General features: G+C 47.3%; 1 protein-coding gene across 1 annotated transcript in view; it reads left to right on the top strand.

Annotated features, from left to right (window-relative positions):
• LOC121556044 (Nance-Horan syndrome protein-like) overlaps window positions 1–22,356 on the top strand; it is an 84,361-nt gene extending 62,005 nt beyond the window's left edge. The window contains exons 5-7 of the mRNA XM_045214017.1: window positions 12,114–15,422; window positions 17,667–17,787; window positions 21,013–22,356. Coding sequence (XP_045069952.1) covers window positions 12,114–15,422; window positions 17,667–17,787; window positions 21,013–21,592 — 4,010 coding nt within the window. The 3' untranslated portion in view covers window positions 21,593–22,356. The remainder of the gene's footprint in view (window positions 1–12,113; window positions 15,423–17,666; window positions 17,788–21,012) is intronic.

Consider the following 22,356-nt stretch of genomic DNA (forward strand, 5'->3'; position numbering starts at 1 on the left):
GAGTAGGACTAGGTTACTAAGTGACCGGTCAGGGAGTAGGACTAGGTTACTAAGTGACCAGTCAGGAGTAGGACTAGGTTACTAAGTGACCAGTCAGGGAGTAGGACTAGGTTACTAAGTGACCAGTCGGGAGTAGGACTAGGTTACTAAGTGACCGGTCGGGAGTAGGACTAGGTTACTAAGTGACCGGTCGGGAGTAGGACTAGGTTACTAAGTGACCGGTCGGGAGTAGGACTAGGTTACTAAGTGACCAGTCAGGAGTAGGACTAGGTTACTAAGTGACCGGTCAGGAGTAGGACTAGGTTACTAAGTGACCAGTCAGGGAGTAGGACTAGGTTACTAAGTGACCGGTCAGGGAGTAGGACTAGGTTACTAAGTGACCGGTCGGGAGTAGGACTAGGTTACTAAGTGACCGGTCAGGAGTAGGACCAGGTTACTAAGTGACCGGTCAGGAGTAGGACTAGGTTACTAAGTGACCGGTCAGGAGTAGGACTAGGTTACTAAGTGACCGGTCAGGGAGTAGGACTAGGTTACTAAGTGACCGGTCAGGAGTAGGACTAGGTTACTAAGTGACCGGTCAGGAGTAGGACTAGGTTACTAAGTGACCGGTCAGGAGTAGGACTAGGTTACTAAGTGACCAGTCGGGAGTAGGACTAGGTTACTAAGTGACCGGTCAGGAGTAGGACTAGGTTACTAAGTGACCGGTCGGGAGTAGGACTAGGTTACTAAGTGACCGGTCGGGAGTAGGACTAGGTTACTAAGTGACCGGTCAGGAGTAGGACTAGGTTACTAAGTGACCAGTCGGGAGTAGGACTAGGTTACTAAGTGACCGGTCAGGAGTAGGACTAGGTTACTAAGTGACCAGTCGGGAGTAGGACTAGGTTACTAAGTGACCAGTCGGGAGTAGGACTAGGTTACTAAGTGACCAGTCAGGGAGAGGACTAGGTTACTAAGCGACCGGTCGGGAGTAGGACTAGGTTACTAAGTGACCGGTCGGGAGTAGGACTAGGTTACTAAGTGACCGGTCGGGAGTAGGACTAGGTTACTAAGTGACCAGTCGGGAGTAGGACTAGGTTACTAAGTGACCGGTCAGGAGTAGGACTAGGTTACTAAGTGACCGGTCAGGAGTAGGACTAGGTTACTAAGTGACCGGTCAGGAGTAGGACTAGGTTACTAAGTGACCGGTCAGGACTAGGTTACTAAGTGACCGGTCAGGAGTAGGACTAGGTTACTAAGTGACCGGTCGGGAGTAGGACTAGGTTACTAAGTGACCAGTCGGGAGTAGGACTAGGTTACTAAGTGACCAGTCGGGAGTAGGACTAGGTTACTAAGTGACCGGTCGGGAGTAGGACTAGGTTACTAAGTGACCGGTCAGGAGTAGGACTAGGTTACTAAGTGACCGGTCAGGAGTAGGACTAGGTTACTAAGTGACCGGTCGGGAGTAGGACTAGGTTACTAAGTGACCGGTCGGGAGTAGGACTAGGTTACTAAGTGACCGGTCAGGAGTAGGACTAGGTTACTAAGTGACCAGTCAGGGAGTAGGACTAGGTTACTAAGTGACCGGTCAGGAGTAGGACTAGGTTACTAAGTGACCGGTCAGGACTAGGTTACTAAGTGACCGGTCAGGAGTAGGACTAGGTTACTAAGTGACCAGTCAGGAGTAGGACTAGGTTACTAAGTGACCAGTCAGGAGTAGGACTAGGTTACTAAGTGACCAGTCAGGAGTAGGACTAGGTTACTAAGTGACCAGTCAGGAGTAGGACTAGGTTACTAAGTGACCAGTCAGGAGTAGGACTAGGTTACTAAGTGACCAGTCGGGACTAGGTTACTAAGTGACTGGTCAGGAGTAGGACTAGGTTACTAAGTGACCAGTCAGGAGTAGGACTAGGTTACTAAGTGACCGGTCGGGAGTAGGACTAGGTTACTAAGTGACCGGTCAGGAGTAGGACTAGGTTACTAAGTGACCGGTCAGGAGTAGGACTAGGTTACTAAGTGACCGGTCAGGAGTAGGACTAGGTTACTAAGTGACCGGTCGGGAGTAGGACTAGGTTACTAAGTGACCAGTCAGGAGTAGGACTAGGTTACTAAGTGACCAGTCAGGAGTAGGACTAGGTTACTAAGTGACCAGTCGGGAGTAGGACTAGGTTACTAAGTGACCGGTTGGGAGTAGGACTAGGTTACTAAGTGACCAGTCGGGACTAGGTTACTAAGTGACTGGTCAGGAGTAGGACTAGGTTACTAAGTGACCAGTCAGGAGTAGGACTAGGTTACTAAGTGACCGGTCGGGAGTAGGACTAGGTTACTAAGTGACCGGTCAGGAGTAGGACTAGGTTACTAAGTGACCGGTCAGGAGTAGGACTAGGTTACTAAGTGACCGGTCGGGAGTAGGACTAGGTTACTAAGTGACCAGTCGGGAGTAGGACTAGGTTACTAAGTGACCAGTCAGGAGTAGGACTAGGTTACTAAGTGACCAGTCAGGAGTAGGACTAGGTTACTAAGTGACCGGTCAGGACTAGGTTACTAAGTGACCAGTCGGGAGTAGGACTAGGTTACTAAGTGACCAGTCGGGAGTAGGACTAGGTTACTAAGTGACTGAGTGAAGAGCAAAATAATCCTAATATTTCCACACCCTAATTGTAGGCTAACCAACTAACTAATACCAAAACAGAGATAAAAATCTGACCAGTCCCCATGCTTGTCTCAAAGCAGCACGAAACGGTGCTGAAATAGTTGACCTACATTGCTTCAAATCCTAGTATAACAATTTGATGACTTTGGGTGTTTCATTAAGCAACAATTTGATGCCTTCAATTGCATTAGCCTTCTTTATGCCAATGTGTCTGTCATTCAGTGATATTTATTCCCATAGTAATTCATAATGGATCCATCCAGATGTGGTTATAAAACAGTGCATGTGGTGGGCTATGCAAAGAGATGGGTGAAGAGACATGCCTCGCAAACATCCATTAGTACAATTAAAGTCCCTAAACTCAGCCAGAGTCTATTGTCCTGCTGATAGCCCACCAAGGGTGGATGGCTTCTTTTGTATTCCAATGTATTGGAAAGGCTGCTAAACCATTTCCACCTTGCCCACAGCGTTGTTAAACCATTTCCACCTTGCCCACAGCGTTGTTAAACCATTTCCACCTTGCCCACAGCGTTGTTAAACCATTTCCACCTTGCCCACAGCGTTGTTAAACCATTTCCACCTTGCCCACAGCGTTGTTAAACCATTTCCACCTTGCCCACAGCGTTGTTAAACCATTTCCACCTTGCCCACAGCGTTGTTAAACCATTTCCACCTGGCCCACAGCGTTGTTAAACCATTTCCACCTGGCCCACAGCGTTGTTAAACCATTTCCACCTGGCCCACAGCGTTGTTGAGTACTAACAGTACAGGGCCCTTTCACTCCATTCTCTGTCTGAATCTCTAGCAATACCACCAGATTATTATCTCTATTGTTGTCATCTATTCGCTAACATTCCACAAGTAAATGTAATAAACAGTCCATCATTACTTTAAGACGTGAAGGTCAGTCAATACAGAAATTGTCAAGAACTAAAGTTTCTTCAAGTGCAGTCGCAAAAACCGCTATGATGAAACTGGCTCTCATGAGGACCGCCAAAGGAATGGAAGACCCAGAGTTACCTCTGCTGCAGAGGATAAGTTCATTAGAGTTACCAGCCACAGAAATTGCAGCCCAAATAAATGCTTCACAGAGTTCAAGTAACAGACACATCTCAACATCAACTGTTCAGAGGAGACTGTGTGAATCAGTCCTTCAAAGTCGAATTGCTGCAAAGAAACCGCTGCTAAAGGACACCAATAAGAAGAAGAGACCTGCTTGGACCAAGAAACACGAGCAATGGACATTAGACCGGTGGAAATGTGTCCTTTGGTCTGGAGTCCAAATTGGAGATTTTTGGTTCCAACCGGCATGTCTTTGTGAGACGCGGTGTGGGTGATTTGTGAGACGCGGTGTGGGTGAACGGATGATCTCCGCATGTGTATTTCCCACCGTAAAGCATGGAGGAGGAGGTGTTATGGTGTGGGGGTGCTTTTCTGGTGACACTGTCTGTGATTTATTCAGAATTCAATGCACACTTAACCAGCATGGCTACCACAGCATTCCACAGTGATATGCCATCCCATCTGGCTAGTGGGACTATCATTTGTTTTTCAACAGGACAATGACCCAACACACCTCCAAGCTGTGTAAGGGCTATTTGACCAAGAAGGAGAGTGATGGAGTGCTGCATCAGATGACCTGGCAAATCCACAATCCCCTGACCTCAACCCAATTGAGATGGTTTGGGATGAGTTGGACCGCAGAGTGAAGGAAAAGCAGCCAACAAGTGCTCAGCATATTTTACATTTACATTTTAGTCATTTAGCAGACGCTCTTATCCAGAGCGACTTACAGTTAATGAATACATATATATATTTTTTTTCATACTGGTCCCCTGTGGGAATTGAACCCACAACCCTGGCGTTGCAAACGCCATGCTCTATCAACTGAGCTACATCCCTGCCGGCCATTCCCTCCCCTACCCTGGACAACGCTAGGCCAATTGTGCGCTGCCCATGAGCTTGCCCATGCATATGTGGGAACTCCTTCAAGACTGTTGGAAAAGAATTCCAGGTGAAGCTGGTTGAGAGAATGCCAAGAGTGTGCAAAGCTGTCATCAAGGCAAAGGGTGGCTATTTGAAGAATCTATCATCTAAAATATGTTTTGATTTGTTTAACACTTTTTTGGTTACTACATGATTCCATATGTGTTATTTCAGAGTTTTGATGTCTTCACTATTATTCTACAATGTAAAAAATTATAAAAAATAAAGAAAAACCCTTGAATGAGTAGGTGTGTCCAAACTTTTGACTGGTAGTTTATATTTTAAGAATATAATGGAATATAACATAACATTTTCGTTTCTCAGAGTGCGCGCGGGACAGAGGAAGATCAATTCTTACACTATTGTTCTAAATTCAATCACTATCTTTCTTCATCCTCATCATTCAGTTCATTACAATTAATGTTTAATGCCAGAAATACAGTGCCTTGCAAAAGTATTCATCCCCCTTGGTGTTTTTCCTATTTTATTGCATTACAACCTGTAATTTAAATGGATTTCTATTTGGATTTCATGTAATGGACATACACAAAATAGTCGAAATTGGTGAAGTGAAATGAAAAAAAAAAACTTGTTTCAAAAAAATAATAATAATACATAACGTAAAAGTGGTGCGTGCATATGTATTTTTTTTATTTTTTTTTTTCACCTTTATTTAACCAGGTAAACCAGTTGAGAACAAGTTCTCATTTACAACTGCGACCTGGCCAAGATAAAGCAAAGCAGTGCGATAAAAACAACAACACAGAGTTACATATGGGGTAAAACAAAACAAAGTCAAAAATACAACAGAAATAAATATATATACAGTGTGTGCAAATGTAGCAAGTTATAGAGGTAAGGCAATAAATAGGCTATAGTGCAAAGTAATTACAATTAGTATTAACACTGGAATGATAGATGTGCAAGAGATGATGTGCAAATAGAGATACTGGGGTACAAATGAGCAAAATAAATAACAATATAGGGATGAGGTAGTTGGGCGGGCTAATTTCAGATGGGCTGTGTACAGGTGCAGTGATCGGTAAGGTGCTCTGACAACTGATGCTTAAAGTTAGTGAGGGAGATAAGTGTCTCCAGCTTCAGAGATTTTTGCTATTTTTTCCAGTCATTGGCAGCAGAGAACTGGAAGGAATGGCGGCCAAAGGAGGTGTTGGCTTTGGGGATGACCAGTGAGATATACCTGCTGGAGCGCATACTACGGGTGGGTGTTGCTATGGTGACCAATGAGCTAAGATAAGGCGGGGATTTGCCTAGCAGTGATTTATAGATGGCCTGGAGCCAGTGGGTTTGGCGACGAATATGTAGTGAGGATCAGCCAACAAGAGCGTACAGGTCACAGTGGTGGGTAGTATATGGGGCTTTGGAGACAAAATGGATGGCACTGTGATAGACTACATCCAATTTGCTGAGTAGAGTGTTGGAGGCTATTTTGTAAATGACATCGCCGAAGTCAAGGATCGGTAGGATAGTCAGTTTTACGAGGGCATGTTTGGCAGCATGAGTGAAGGAGGCTTTGTTGCGAAATAGGAAACCGATTCTAGATTTAACTTTGGATTGGAGATTCTTAATGTGAGTCTGGAAGGAGAGTTTACAGTCTAACCAGACACCTAGATATTTGTAGTTGTCCACATACTCTAGGTCAGACCCGTCGAGAGTAGTGATTCTAGTCGGGTGGGCGGGTGCAAGCAGCGTTCGATTTAAGAGCATGCATTTAGTTTTACTAGTGTTTAAGAGCAGTTGGAGGCTACTGAAGGAGTGTTGTATGGCATTGAAGCTCGTTTGGAGGTTTGTTAACACAGTGTCCAATGAAGGGCCAGATGTATACAAAATGGTGTCGTCTGCGTAGAGGTGGATCTGAGAGTCACCAGCAGCAAGAGCGACATCATTTACATACACAGAGAAAAGAGTCGGCCCAAGAATTGAACCCTGTGGCACCCCCATAGAGACTGCCAGAGGTCCAGACAACAGGCCCTCCGATTTGACACATTGAACTCTATCTGAGAAGTAGTTGGTGAACCAGGCGAGGATATGTATTCACCCCCTTTGCTATGAAGCCCCTAAATAAGATCTGGTGCAACCAATTACCTTCAGAAGTCACATAATTAGTTAAATAAAGTCCACCTCTGTGCAATCTAAGTGTCACATGATCTGTCACATGATCTCAGTATACACTACCGTTCAAAAGTTTGGGGTCACTTAGAAATGTCCTTGTTTTCGAAAGAAAAACGATTTTTTTGTCCATTAAAATAACATCAAATTGATCAGAAATGCAGTGTAGACATTGTTAATGTTGTAAATGGCTATTGTAGCTTAAAACGGCTGATTATTAATGGAATATCTACATAGACGTAAAGAGGCCCATTATCAGCAACCATCAGTCCTGTGTTCCAATGGCACGTTGTGTTTGCTAATCAAAGTTGATCATTTTAAAAGGCTAATTGATCATTAGAAAAACATTTTGCAATTATGTTAGCACAGCTGAAAAGAAACTGAAGATCTCGTACAACGCTGTGTACTACTCCCTTCACAGAACAGCGCAAACTGGCTCTAACCAGAATAGAAAGAGGAGTGGGAGGCCCCGGTGCACAACTGAGCAAGAGGACAAATACATTAGTGTTTAGTTTGAGAAACAGACGCCTCATAGGTCCTCAACTGGCAGCTTCATTAAATAGTACCCACAAAACACCAGGACATTCAGAGACTTGTCCCGAAGCCACTCCTGCGTTGTCTTGGCTGTGTGCTTAGGGTCGTTGTCCTATTGGAAGGTGAACCTTCGCCCCAGTCTGAGGTCCTGAGCGCTCTGGAGCAGGTTTTCATCAAGTATCTCTCTGTACTTTGCTCCGTTCATCTTTCCCTCGATCCTGACTAGTCTCCCAGTCCCTGCCACTGAACAACATCCCCACAGCATGATGCTGCCACCACCATGCTTCACCGTAGGGATGGTGCCAGGTTTCTTCCAGATATGACACTTGGCATTCAGGCCAAAGAGTTCAATCTTGGTTTCATCAGACCAGAAAATCTTGTTTCTCATGGTCTGAGAGTCTTTAGGTGCCTTTTGGCAAACTCCAAGCGTGCTGTCATGTGCCTTTTACTGAGGAGTGGCTTCTGTCTGGCCACTCTTCCGTAAAGGCCTGATTGGTGGAGTGCTTTAGTGATGGTTGTCCTTCTGGAAGGTTCTCCCATCTCCGCAGAGGAACTCTGGAGCTCTGTCAGAGTGACCATTTGGGTTCTTGGTCACCTCCCTGACCAAGGCCCTTCTCCCCCGATTGCTTAGTTTGGCCGGGCGGCCAGCTCTAGGAAGAGTCTTGGTGGTTCCAAACTTCTTCCATTTAAGAATAATGGAGGCCACTGTGTTTTTGGGGACCTTCAATGCTGCAGAAATGTTTTGGTACCCTTCCCCAGATCTGTCCTCGACACAATCCTGTCTCGAAGCTCTACGGACAATTCCTTCGACCTCATGGCTTGGTTTTTGCTCTGACATGCACTGTCAACTATTGGACCTTATATAGACAGGTGTGTGCCTTTCCAAATCATGTCCAATCAATTGAATTTACCACAGGTGGACTCCAATCAAGTTGTAGAAACATCTCAAGGATGATCAATGGAAACAGGATGCACCTTAGATCAATTTCGAGTCTTATAGCAAAGGGTCTGAATACTTATGTACTTATGTAAATATAGTATTTATTTTGTAAAAATTGTAATACATTTGCACATTATGGGGTATTGTGTGTAGATTGATGAGTAAAACATTTAATGTAATCCATTTTAAATAAGGCTGTAACGTAACAAAATGTGGAAAAAGGGAAGCAGTATGAATACTTTCCGAATGCACTGTATATACAAAGTATGTGGACACAGTTCAAATTAGTGGATTTGACTATTTCAGCCGTTGTTGACAGGTGTATAAAATTGAGCACACAGCCATGCAATCTCCATAGACAAACATTGGCAGTAGAATGGCCTTACTGAAGAGCTCAGTGACTTTCAATGTGGTACTGTCATAGGATGCGTAGCGCATACAAATCTTCTGTCCTCGGTTGCAACACTCACTACCAAGTTCCAAACTGCCACTGGAAGCAACGTCAGCACAATAACTGTTCATCGGGAGCTTCATGAAATGGGTTTCCATGGCCGAGCAGCCGCACACAAGCCTAAGATCACCATGCACAATGCCAAGCGTCGGCTGGAGTTGTGTAAAGCTTGCCGCCATTGGACTCTGGAGCAGTGGAAACTCATTCTCTGGAGTGATGATTCACGTTTCACTACATTTACATTTACGTCATTTAGCAGACGCTCTTATCCAAAACGACTTACAAATTGGTGCATTCACCTTATAGCCAGTGGGATAACCACTTTACAATGTTTTTTTGTTTTTTTTGGGGGGGTGGGTGGGTGGGTAGAAGGATTACTTTATCCTATCCCAGGTATTCCTTAAAGAGGTGGCGTTTCAAATGTCTCCGGAAGGTGGTGAGTGACTCCGCTGTCCTGGCGTCGTGAGGGAGCTTGTTCCACCATTGGGGTGCCAGAGCAGCGAACAGTTTTGACTGGGCTGAGCGGGAACTATGCTTCCGCAGAGGTAGGGGAGCCAGCAGGCCAGAGGTGGATGAACGCAATGCCCTCGTTTGGGTGTAGGGACTGATCAGAGCCTGAAGGTACGGAGGTGCCGTTCCCCTCACAGCTCCGTAGGCAAGCACCATGGTCTTGTAGCAGATGCGAGCTTCAACTGGAAGCCAGTGGAGTGTGCGGAGGAGCGGGGTGACGTGAGAGAACTTGGGAAGGTTGAACACCAGACGGGCTGCGGCATTCTGGATGAGTTGTTGGGGTTTAATGGCACAGGCAGGGAGCCCAGCCAACAGCGAGTTGCAGTAATCCAGACGGGAGATGACAAGTGCCTGGATTAGGACCTGTGCCACTTCCTGTGTAAGGCAGGGTCGTACTCTCCGAATGTTGTAGAGCATGAACCTACAGGATCGGGTCACCGCCTTGATGTTAGCGGAGAACGACAGGGTGTTGTCCAGGGTCACGCCAAGGCTCTTCGCACTCTGGGAGGAGGACACAACGGAGTTGTCAACCGTGATGGTGAGATCATGGAACAGGCAGTCCTTCCCCGGGAGGAAGAGCAGCTCCGTCTTGCCAAGGTTCAGCTTGAGGTGGTGATCCGTCATCCATACTGATATGTCTGCCAGAGATGCGATTCGCCACCTGGTTATCAGAAGGGGGAAAGGAGAAGATTAGTTGTGTGTCGTCTGCTGGTATCTGGCAGTCTGACGGACGAATCTGGGTTTGGCGGATACCAGGAGAACGCTACCTGCCCGAATGCATAGTGCCAACTGGAAAGTTTGGTGGAGGAGGAATAATGGTCTGGGGCTGTTTTTCATGGTTCGGGCTAGGCTTCTTAGTTCTAGTGAAGGGAAATCATAACGCTACAGCATACAATGACATTCTAGACGATTCTGTGCTTACAACTTTGTGGCAACAGTTTGGGGAAGGCCCTTTCCTGTTTCAGCATGACAAAGCCCCCGTGCACAAAGCGAGGTCCATACAGAAATGGTTTGTCTATCGGTGTGGAAGAACTTGACTGGCTTGCACAGAGCCCTGACCTCAACCCCATCGAACACCTTTAAGATTAATTGGAACGCCGACTGCGAGCCAGGCCTAATCACCCAACATCAGTGCCAGACCTCACTAATGCTCTTGTGGCTGAATGGAAGCAAGTCCCCACAGCAATGTTCCAACATCTAGTGGAAAGCCTTCCCAGAAGAGTGGAGGCTGTTATAGCAGCAAAGGGGGACCAACTCCATATTAATGGCCATGGTTTTGGAATGAGATGTTCGACTAGCAGGTGTCCACATACTGTTGTCATGTAGTGTATGTAGGTAGTGTATATGTCAAATGGTTAAGGGAATACCAGATACATATATTCCCATATAGGTTTAAAACATTCTCACACCTATCTTTTTAAACTTAAACAGATTACTCAAACTTCTGATATTAAAGTTTAAACATTGAGGTAAACACTAATTCTCAGGCACTATTTAAAAGAAAGAAAAATACAAATAAAAAGCTGATTCCGATTCAGAAGGGGTCTATGTAGAACCTTCATGCCTTCCAAATAATCATCAGAACCCTTTCTTCCAAATAATCATCAGAACCCTTTCTTCCAAATAATCATCAGAACCCTTTCTTCCAAATAATCATCAGAACCCTTTCTTCCAAATAATCATCAGAACCCTTTCTTCCAAATAATCATCAGAACCCTTTCTTCCAAATAATCATCAGAACCCTTTCTTCCAAATAATCATCAGAACCCTTTCTTCCAAATAATCATCAGAACCCTTTCTTCCAAATAATCATCAGAACCCTTTCTTCCAAATAATCATCAGAACCCTTTCTTTCAAATAATCATCAGAACCCTTTCTTCCAAATAATCATCAGAACCCTTTCTTCCAAATAATCATCAGAACGGTTCTGAGGATGTTAAAGGTTCTAGGCAGAACCCTTTGCCTTAGAACGAACCCTCGTCTTCCAAAAATGGGTTATTAAGATGAAATCAGTTGTCGGTAAAACTCTATCCCTCCACAAAAAAACCTTTTGGAACCATTTTTTCTAATAGTGCACAGTGAAACATGATTCATCTCTGTCTTAAGAATGACAATGTGTTTCCTCCTGTGTCTAACTCTGACCCTGTGTATCTCCTCCTGTGTCTAACTCTAACCTTAACCCTATCCCCCTGTGTCTAACTCTGACCCTGACCTTGTCCTCATGTGTTTGACTCTGACCTTGACCCTCTCCTCCTGTGTCTAACTCTGACCCTGTGTCGAACTCTGACCCTGACCCTCTCCTCCTGTGTCGAACTCTGACCCTGACCCTCTCCTCCTGTGTCTAACCCTGACCCTGTCTTCCTGTGTCTAACTCTGACCCTGTGTCGAACTCTGACCCTGACCCTCTCCTCCTGTGTCTGACCCTGAACCCCTCCTCCTGTGTCTTACGCTGACCCTGTGTCTAACTCTGACCCTGACCCTCTCCTCCTGTGTCGAACTCTGACCCTGACCCTCTCCTCCTGTGTCTAACCCTGACCCTGTCTTCCTGTGTCTAACTCTGACCCTGTGTCGAACTCTGACCCTGACCCTCTCCTCCTGTGTCTGACCCTGAACCCCTCCTCCTGTGTCTTACGCTGACCCTGTGTCTAACTCTGACCCTGACCCTCTCCTCCTGTGTCTAACTCTGACCCTGACCCTCTCCTCCTGTGTCTAACTCTGACCCTGTGTGTCTCCTCCTGTGTCTAACTCTGACCCTGTGTGTCTCCTCCTGTGTCTAACTCTGACCCTGACCCTCTCCTCCTGTGTCTAACTCTGACCCTGACCCTCTCCTCCTGTGTCTAACTCTGACCCTGTGTGTCTCCTCCTGTGTCTAACTCTGACCCTGTGTGTCTCCTCCTGTGTCTAACTCTGACCCTGTCCCTCTCCTCCTCCAGACTCTGATGAGTCTCCGAGCTCCAGGGAGCGGACAGTGGTTCTCCGATGCAACGCTGCGCTCTGTAGCGAGGACCTGTGCAGTCGTCTGAACACCAAGAAGGACTCCGGCTGCCAGACTGAAGACTTCCTGGTCTGCGCTCCGTCCCGCCGGAGGGTCCAGTCCCAGTGGGGTCAGGAGGGGGTCAGCTCCGCCCCCGTCCCTCTGTCCCTCTCCACCGGGAACATCTCCTCTCTACCAGACCCCTCGGAGCGCAACGACGCCATGTTCTCCTCTTCGCTGGGGGTACGCCTGCGGTCACACAGCCAGCCAAGGGAGGGGAGGAGACTGATGGATGAGGTTCACCACCACAGGGAGAAGGGGGAGGAGCTGTCTCCCTCAGAGACTGAGGACTTCCTGTCTGGGCCGGGGGAGCTGAAGGAGGAGGGGGAGGAGAGTACCGATGACCAGGCCCAGCCGGACCACCCTCTGGCCAGCCTGAAGTACCAGCAGCACCCTGGCAGCCCCTGGATGGAGAGGGGCCGCTCCCGCCTCCCCCGGAAGGTTGACATGGGGAGCTGTGAGATGTCCTCCAGCTCAGACACCTTCTCCAGTCCGCTCCACTCTACCTCCACCAGGGGAGTGCTGGGGTGTCAGATGGACCATAAAGACGACCACCAGTCTTCTAGTGGGAACTGGAGCGGCAGCAGCTCAACATGCCCCTCCCATACCTCCGAGACCCTCCCCCCAGCCACCTCCCCCCAGCTCACTGGCTCCTCCCACTGTGACTCGGAGCTGTCGCTGAACACCGCCCCCCATGCTACAGATGACCCCACCCTCATCCTGGACCCGTACCAGACCGACCGGCAGCTGGATGATGCAGGGGTCAGCACGGCTAGCGACGGGGAGTGGAGTTACCCACACCCTGACCACCCCAGCCCCAGGCCCCATGACCTCAGCCCTGAGCGCTCCAGAGAGGGGGAGGGGAGTCTGGGCTGCCCAAGCTTTTCCAGCATGGCTACCTGTGAGAGCTTCACTACAGACAAGCCTCCTTCTGAGAAGGCTGACACTGTATCATACTACTCCATAGACACTGAGGGTTACTACACCTCCATGCACTTTGACTGTGGTCTGAAAGGGAGCAAGAGCTTCATGTATAACTACTCTGCCTCTGACTGTGGCCAGGAGCACATGACTCTGGGGAGACGCTGTCTGACGTTGAGGAAACCCAAGGCCAAGCCCTCTGCCCCCAGGCGCAGCTCCTCACTAAGGAAGATCAGCGGGGGGGGGGACGCTCCTGACGACAGCGAACCAAAGACCCCCAGCGGGCAGCAGAGAAAGTGGTGTTCCAGAGAGAGGAGGTTACAGCTGGACCTGGAGGGCTCCCTGGGCCGCACTGACCCCCCTGACCCTGACCCTGCTCTGAACCATCTGGAGGACCCTGTTCTGGGAGGGGAGGGGGGGTCAGGGTTGGAGCAAGACCCCCTGGAGGCCCTGGAGACCTGGCGGAGGGAGGACACCGAGGAGATGCCCGGCTCCGGCCTGTTTGGTTCCTCTGACAGAGGCTCCTATAAAGATGAGGGCGCTGTCCAGTCAGACTATGCAGATCTCTGGCTTGTGAATGACTTGAAGTCCAACACCGACCCCTACCGCTCCCTGTCTAACTCCTCCACCGCTACCGGTACTACTGTTATAGAATGTATAAAGTCTCAGAGTTCAGAGTCCCAGACCTCCCAATCAGGCTCCAGAGCCACCACCCCCTCACTGCCATCAGTAGAAGACTTCAAGATGTCCTCCTTGCCCTCAGTAGAAGGTGACTTCAAGATGTCCTCTCCAGAGAGGCTGGCCGGCTTAGTGTCGCCATCTAGTGGCTACTCCAGCCAATCAGAAACCCCCACCTCCTCCTTCCCCTCCGGCTTCTTCCCTAGTCCCCTGTCACCCACCAATCAGAAGAGGAAGCCCAAGATTCCAGAGAGGAAGTCATCTCTGTCCGTCACCTCCACCAGAGATCTGGAGCTGCCAGTCATCCCCCCCAGCCACCAGGACCTCAGTGCCCTTCACAGCCCTAACCCTACCAACCCTAACCCTACCCCTACCAACCCTAACCCTACCCCTACCAACCCTAACCCTACCAACCCTACCCCTACCAACCCTAACCCTACCCCTACCAACCCTCCTCCAGTCTCTACCAAGCCCCCAGGCCACAGGAACCAGCTCTACCTCCTGCAACAAAGCAAGCAGAAGGCAGCAGCATCGGCCAGGGCTGAGGCCAGTCCAGCAACCGAGACCTCCAGCAGTCTTCCCATGACCATCACCCCCACCGTGCTGCGCTCAGTCCAGCTGAGGTCTGTGGGGAAGCAAGGAGAGGGGAGCCCTGACCGGCCCGGCCCAGATGTTGCCACCAGACCCAAGTGTCCCACTGTGAACATCAGCCCCCCTTCCAGCAGCAGGTCCCCTGAGTCTACAGCCAGGAAGCCTCCAGCCTACAACTCCCAGGTTCCCCCCTCTCAACAGTACTGTGAGTCACTGTTGAGCCCCAGCGAAGGCCCTGTCACTAAGGACTCAGCAGGTCACAGTAGTGTGAGGTACAGACAGGACAGACACCCTACTGAACCCCAGTGGAGTGCCACTGCCTTCAGAAACCCAGGAGACCACACACTGGCAGACCAGGAGACACTGGCAGACCAGGAGACACTACCAGACCAGGAGAGACTACCAGACCAGGAGAGACTACCAGACCAGGAGACACTGGCAGACCAGGAGACACTGGCAGACCAGGAGAGACTACCAGACCAGGAGACACTACCAGACCAGGAGAGACTACCAGACCAGGAGACACTGGCAAAAGAGGACCATACCATCAGAGACCAAGACCAGCCCCTCCTATACCAAGACCAGCCCCTCCTATACCAAGACCAGCCCCTCTTAGACCAAGACCAGCCCCTCCTAGACCAAGACCAGCCCCTCCTAGACCAAGACCAGCCCCTCCTAGACCAAGACCAGCCCCTCCTAGACCAAGACCAGCCACTTACAGACCAGCAGTCCCTGCTAGACCAGGAGGTCTGCCAGAGGGGGGCTGAGGCCACAGGGGTGACCCCAGGTCAGGAGGTAGAGGAACAGGAAGCTCTATTCCCTGGGAGCAACAGCAGTCTGGAGGCAGAACAGTACCGACCACAACCACCTGAACCATCTAAACTACAGAGAGCTGAAGACCCTTCAATGTGTCCTGCTCAGCACATCTTAGCCACAACAACAGACAGTCTAGACAAAGTGCCTGTTATAAGTGATCAGTCGGAAACAATCAGCGATGCGGCTGGCAGAGAAGAGGAGTGTAAGTCATCAGGAGTTCCAACCGTTAGTGCCTCTCAGGAGGACACTATACTAGTAGAGGAAGGGTCCACCCCAGAGACTACCCCAGACACAGAGACTACCCCACACACCCCAGACAGAGACTACCCCACACACAGACTACCCAACACACCCCAGACAGAGAGACTACCCCAGAGACTACCCCACACACAGACTACCCAACACACCCCAGACACAGAGACTACCCCACACACCCCAGACAGAGACTACCCCACACACAGACTACCCAACACACCCCAGACACAGAGACTACCCCACACACCCCAGACAGAGACTACCCCACACACAGACTACCCAACACACCCCAGACACAGAGACTACCCCACACACCCCTGACACAGAGACCACGCCAGACACCCTAGACAGAGACTACCCCAGACACAGAGACTACCCAAGACTACCCAAACACAGAGACTACCCCAGACACAGAGACTACCCCAGACACAGAGACTACCCCAGACACAGAGACTACCCCAGACACAGAGACTACCCCAGACACAGAGACTACCCTAGACACAGAGACTATCCCAGACACTACCCCAGACACAGACTACCCCAGACACAGACTACCCCAAACACAGACTACCCCAGACACAGAGACTACCCCAGACAAAGAGACTATCCCAGACAGAGACTACCCCAGACACAGAGACAACCCCAGACACAGAGACTACCCCAGACACAGAGACTACCCAAGACTACCCAAACACAGAGACTACCCCAGACACAGAGACTACCCCAGACACAGAGACTACCCCAGACAAAGAGACTATCCCAGACAGAGACTACCCTAGACACAGAGACAACCCCAGACACAGAGACACTACCCTAGACAGACTACCCCAGACACAGAGACCACCCCAGACACAGAGACCACCCCAGACACTACCCCAGACACAGAGACTACCCCAGACACAGACTACCCCAGACACAGAGACACTACCCCAGACACAGAGACACTACCCCAGACAAAGAGACTATCCCAGACAGAGACTACCCCAGACACAGAGACAACCCCAGACACAGAGACACTACCCTAGACAGACTACCTCAGACACAGAGACTACCCCAGACACAGAGACTACCCCAGACACAGAGACCACCCCAGACACAGAGACCACCCCAGACACAGAGACCACCCCAGACACAGAGACACTACCCCAGACACTACCCCAGACACAGAGACTACCCCAGAGACCACCCCAGACACAGAGACCACCCCAGACACAGAGACCACCCCAGACACAGAGACACTACCCCAGACACAGAGACACTACCCCAGACACAGACACCACCCCAGACACTACCCCAGACACAGAGACCACCCCAGACACAGAGACCACCCCAGACAGAGACACCACCCCAGACACTACCCCAGACACAGAGACACCACCCCAGACACTACCCCAGACACAGAGACACCACCCCAGACACTACCCCAGACACAGAGACACCACCCCAGACACTACCCCAGACACAGAGACACCACCCCAGACACTACCCCAGACACAGAGACACCACCCCAGACACTACCCCAGACACAGAGACACTACCCCAGACACTACCCCAGACACAGAGACTACCCCAGACACAGAGACCACCCCAGACACAGAGACACTACCCCAGACACAGACACCACGCCAGACACTACCCCAGACACAGAGACCACCCCAGACACAGAGACCACCCCAGACACAGAGACACCACCCCAGACACTACCCCAGACACAGAGACACCACCCCAGACACTACCCCAGACACAGAGACACCACCCCAGACACTACCCCCAGACACAGAGACACCACCCCAGACACTACCCCAGACACAGAGACACCACCCCAGACACTACCCCAGACACAGAGACACCACCCCAGACACTACCCCAGACACAGAGACACCACCCCAGACACTACCCCAGACACAGAGACACCACCCCAGACACTACCCCAGACACAGAGACACCACCCCAGACACTACCCCAGACACAGAGACACCACCCCAGACACTACCCCAGACACAGAGACACTACCCCAGACACTACCCCAGACACAGAGCAGGGCTACTGCAGTAAAGGACAGCCGTTGTCATTTACTAGAAGACAGGAAATCCTTTTTTAAATAGTCTAGACGCTAGCCTAAATTAAGGATTGCCTTTAAACCAATCAAGCTTTGTCTTGTACATGAATCCAGCCCACCCCTGTTTTCCAGATTCCAGACCCAGTGACAACTCTATCTTTCCTCTAAGTGAGGAGACCAAGGCTGAGGGTGATGTCTTTCTGTCGCCCACCAAGGCACGTACTACAGAGGAGCTGTTTACCATGATACACAGGTGGGTTTCTGCTGATAGTTTGATTTGTCACAAAGCTAACAACCTTGTTTTGCCAGAAAGAAACACGGCTGCTCTAACTTTTACAAATGTAACCCTGTTACCCAGTCCTAACTATAACCCTAACTACTGTTCTGTTATCTATAACCCTAACTACTGTTCTGTTATCTATAACCCTAACTACTGTTCTGTTATCTATAACCCTAACTACTGTTCTGTTATCTATAACCCTAACTACTGTTCTGTTATCTATAACCCTAACTACTGTTCTGTTATCTATAACCCTAACTACTGTTCTGTTATCTATAACCCTAACTACTGTTCTGTTATCTATAACCCTAACTACTGTTCTGTTATCTATAACCCTAACTACTGTTCTGTTATCTATAACCCTAACTACTGTTCTGTTATCTATAACCCTAACTACTGTTCTGTTATCTATAACCCTAACTACTGTTCTGTTATCTATAACCCTAACTACTGTTCTGTTATCTATAACCCTAACTACTGTTCTGTTATCTATAACCCTAACTGCTGTTCTGTTATCTATAACCCTAACTACTGTTCTGTTATCTATAACCCTAACTACTGTTCTGTTATCTATAACCCTAAGTACTGTTCTGTTATCTATAACCCTAACTACTGTTCTGTTATCTATAACCCTAACTACTGTTCTGTTATCTATAACCCTAACTACTGTTCTGTTATCTATAACCCTAACTACTGTTCTGTTATCTATAACCCTAACTACTGTTCTGTTATCTATAACCCTAACTACTGTTCTGTTATCTATAACCCTAACTGCTGTTCTGTTATCTATAACCCTAACTACTGTTCTGTTATCTATAACCCTAACTACTGTTCTGTTATCTATAACCCTAACTACTGTTCTGTTATCTATAACCCTAACTACTGTTCTGTTATCTATAACCCTAACTACTGTTCTGTTATCTATAACCCTAACTACTGTTCTGTTATCTATAACCCTAACTACTGTTCTGTTATCTATAACCCTAACTACTGTTCTGTTATCTATAACCCTAACTACTGTTCTGTTATCTATAACCCTAACTACTGTTCTGTTATCTATAACCCTAACTACTGTTCTGTTATCTATAACCCTAACTACTGTTCTGTTATCTATAACCCTAACTACTGTTCTGTTATCTATAACCCTAACTACTGTTCTGTTATCTATAACCCTAACTACTGTTCTGTTATCTATAACCCTAACTACTGTTCTGGTATCTATAACCCTAACTACTGTTCTGTTATCTATAACCCTAACTACTGTTCTGTTATCTATAACCCTAACTACTGTTCTGTTATCTATAACCCTAACTACTGTTCTGTTATCTATAACCCTAACTACTGTTCTGTTATCTATAACCCTAACTACTGTTCTGATATCTATAACCCTAACTACTGTTCTGTTATCTATAACCCTAACTACTGTTCTGTTATCTATAACCCTAACTACTGTTCTGTTATCTATAACCCTAACCACTGTTCTGTTATCTATAACCCTAACTACTGTTCTGTTATCTATAACCCTAACTACTGTTCTGTTATCTATAACCCTAACTACTGTTCTGTTATCTATAACCCTAACTACTGTTCTGTTATCTATAACCCTAACTACTGTTCTGTTATCTATAACCCTAACTACTGTTCTGTTATCTATAACCCTAACTACTGTTCTGTTATCTATAACCCTAACTACTGTTCTGTTATCTATAACCCTAACTACTGTTCTGTTATCTATAACCCTAACTACTGTCCTGTTATCTATAACCTTAACTACTGTCCTGTTATCTATAACCCTAACTACTGTCCTGTTATCTATAACCCTAACTACTGTTATGTTATCTATAACCCTAACTACTCTTCTGTTATCTATAACCCTAACTACTCTTCTGTTATCTATAACCCTAACTACTGTTCTGTTATCTATAACCCTAACTACTGTTCTGTTATCTATAACCCTAACTACTGTTCTGTTATCTATAACCCTAACTACTGTTCTGGTATCTATAACCCTAACTACTGTTCTGTTATCTATAACCCTAACTACTGTTCTGTTATCTATAACCCTAACTACTGTTCTGTTATCTATAACCCTAACTACTGTTCTGTTATCTATAACCCTAACCACTGTTCTGGTATCTATAACCCTAACTACTGTTCTGTTATCTATAACCCTAACTACTGTTCTGTTATCTATAACCCTAACTACTGTTCTGTTATCTATAACCCTAACTACTGTTCTGTTATCTATAACCCTAACTACTGTTCTGTTATCTATAACCCTAACTACTGTTCTGTTATCTATAACCCTAACTACTGTTCTGTTATCTATAACCCTAACTACTGTTCTGGTATCTATAACCCTAACTACTGTTCTGTTATCTATAACCCTAACTACTGTTCTGTTATCTATAACCCTAACTACTGTTCTGTTATCTATAACCCTAACTACTGTTCTGTTATCTATAACCCTAACTACTGTTCTGTTATCTATAACCCTAACTACTGTCCTGTTATCTATAACCCTAACTGCTGTTCTGTTATCTATAACCCTAACTACTGTTCTGTTATCTATAACCCTAACTACTGTTCTGTTATCTATAACCCTAACTACTGTTCTGTTATCTATAACCCTAACTACTGTTCTGTTATCTATAACCCTAACTACTGTTCTGTTATCTATAACCCTAACTACTGTTCTGTTATCTATAACCCTAACTACTGTCCTGTTATCTATAACCCTAACTGCTGTTCTGTTATCTATAACCCTAACCGCTGTTCTGGTATCTATAACCCTAACTACTGTTCTGTTATCTATAACCCTAACTACTGTTCTGTTATCTATAACCCTAACTACTGTTCTGTTATCTATAACCCTAACTACTGTTCTGTTATCTATAACCCTAACTACTGTTCTGTTATCTATAACCCTAACTGCTGTTCTGATATCAATAACCCTAACTACTGTTCTGATATCAATAACCCTAACTACTGTTCTGTTATCTATAACCCTAACTACTGTTCTGTTATCTATAACCCTAACTACTGTTCTGTTATCTATAACCCTAACTACTGTTCTGTTATCTATAACCCTAACTACTGTTCTGGTATCTATAACCCTAACTACTGTTCTGTTATCTATAACCCTAACCACTGTTCTGTTACACCCAGACCTAACCACTGTTCCACTGTCCTTCATAGATCCAGGAGGAAAGTTTTAGGTAGGAAGGACTCTGGAGAGTTAAATGCCCGGAGCCGTCTGTGTGCTGCATCTGGGAGCACCTCACCTTGTACCCCCGTCAACCCACCTGGCAACACTGTGACCTCTCTGGTGACCCCCAGCACCCCGACTTGCCCCCAGAAGGCCCCAGGACCCATCTACCGCAGTCTGAAGAAGTCCTCCACCTCCAACGAGGAGTTCAAACTACTGCTCCTGAAGAAAGGCAGCCGCTCAGACTCCAGCTACCGCATGTCGGCCACAGAGATCCTGAAGAGCCCCATCGGCCACAAGTCCCCTGGAGACCACCTGCCCACGCTGGAGGAGCCCCTCTCCCCTCCGCCAGGCACGGAGAAGCTCCCCAGCCCCTTCACAGAGGGCTTGTCTCCTAAAGGCCTGTCCCCTGCAGCCTCCTTCAGACAGAGCCGGTCCCGCGTCCCTCCGCCAGCCACCAGCAGCCACTACAGCATCCGCAGCAGACACCACCCGGCCCCCATGCAGGCCATCTCAGAGGGCGAGACGGAGAACTCAGATAGGAGCCCCTCCTCACAGGGATCCTCCTAACATACAGCACCTTTGTGTAAAACCGACAGAGGAACATCTTAAGGTTTTCCATTAGACTAGATAGTAGAGAGCAACTGGACCAGAATGACTTAGAACATTTGAACTGTGGCTAATTGTTTCTAATACAGTATGTATATCTGTTTTTAGCTTTTTGTATTGAAGGAAAACAGAGAGACTTAAGAAACAGAAATGTGGTAAACTTCTATAGCTATGTTCTGTTGTACTTTAGCAGAAGACATCACCTCTACCTGAGGAATGATTTTCTCATGAAATAAAGAAATGCTTTTTAAACTGTTAGGAAAGTAAACAGGAATATGTACTGTGCTATATCAAGGCTGTTTTTATATCAAGGCAACCTTGTGTTGTAACTCTACAGAAAAGACATGGGTATCTTCCATTGTAACCCTTAACCCTTAACCCTTAAATGATATTGCTGGAAAATGCCACATGTATAGAATTTATCAATATAATGAGATTTACAGTATAATATATTCACATTTCACCAATGCTGTAAAAGTTGTGAAATACCTTTATAGAGTACCTCCGTATGAGTCATAATACCCATAAAACCTGGCGGTCAAACAAGGAAATGGTTCCAATCGTTTTTCCACCATTCATTTTTCCCATAGGGGATTTTAAACACTTAAATAAGGGCTGTGTTTCGTGTAGGCCAATGGCAGTCAGTGCCATTTATTATGAGCATGGCCTTATTTCTATTACAGCATGTTGGATGACTGTCATTCATATTCCATCCACCCAGTTCA

This window comes from Coregonus clupeaformis, unplaced genomic scaffold, assembly GCF_020615455.1.
Source record: "Coregonus clupeaformis isolate EN_2021a unplaced genomic scaffold, ASM2061545v1 scaf0182, whole genome shotgun sequence".
Taxonomy (NCBI): domain Eukaryota; kingdom Metazoa; phylum Chordata; class Actinopteri; order Salmoniformes; family Salmonidae; genus Coregonus; species Coregonus clupeaformis.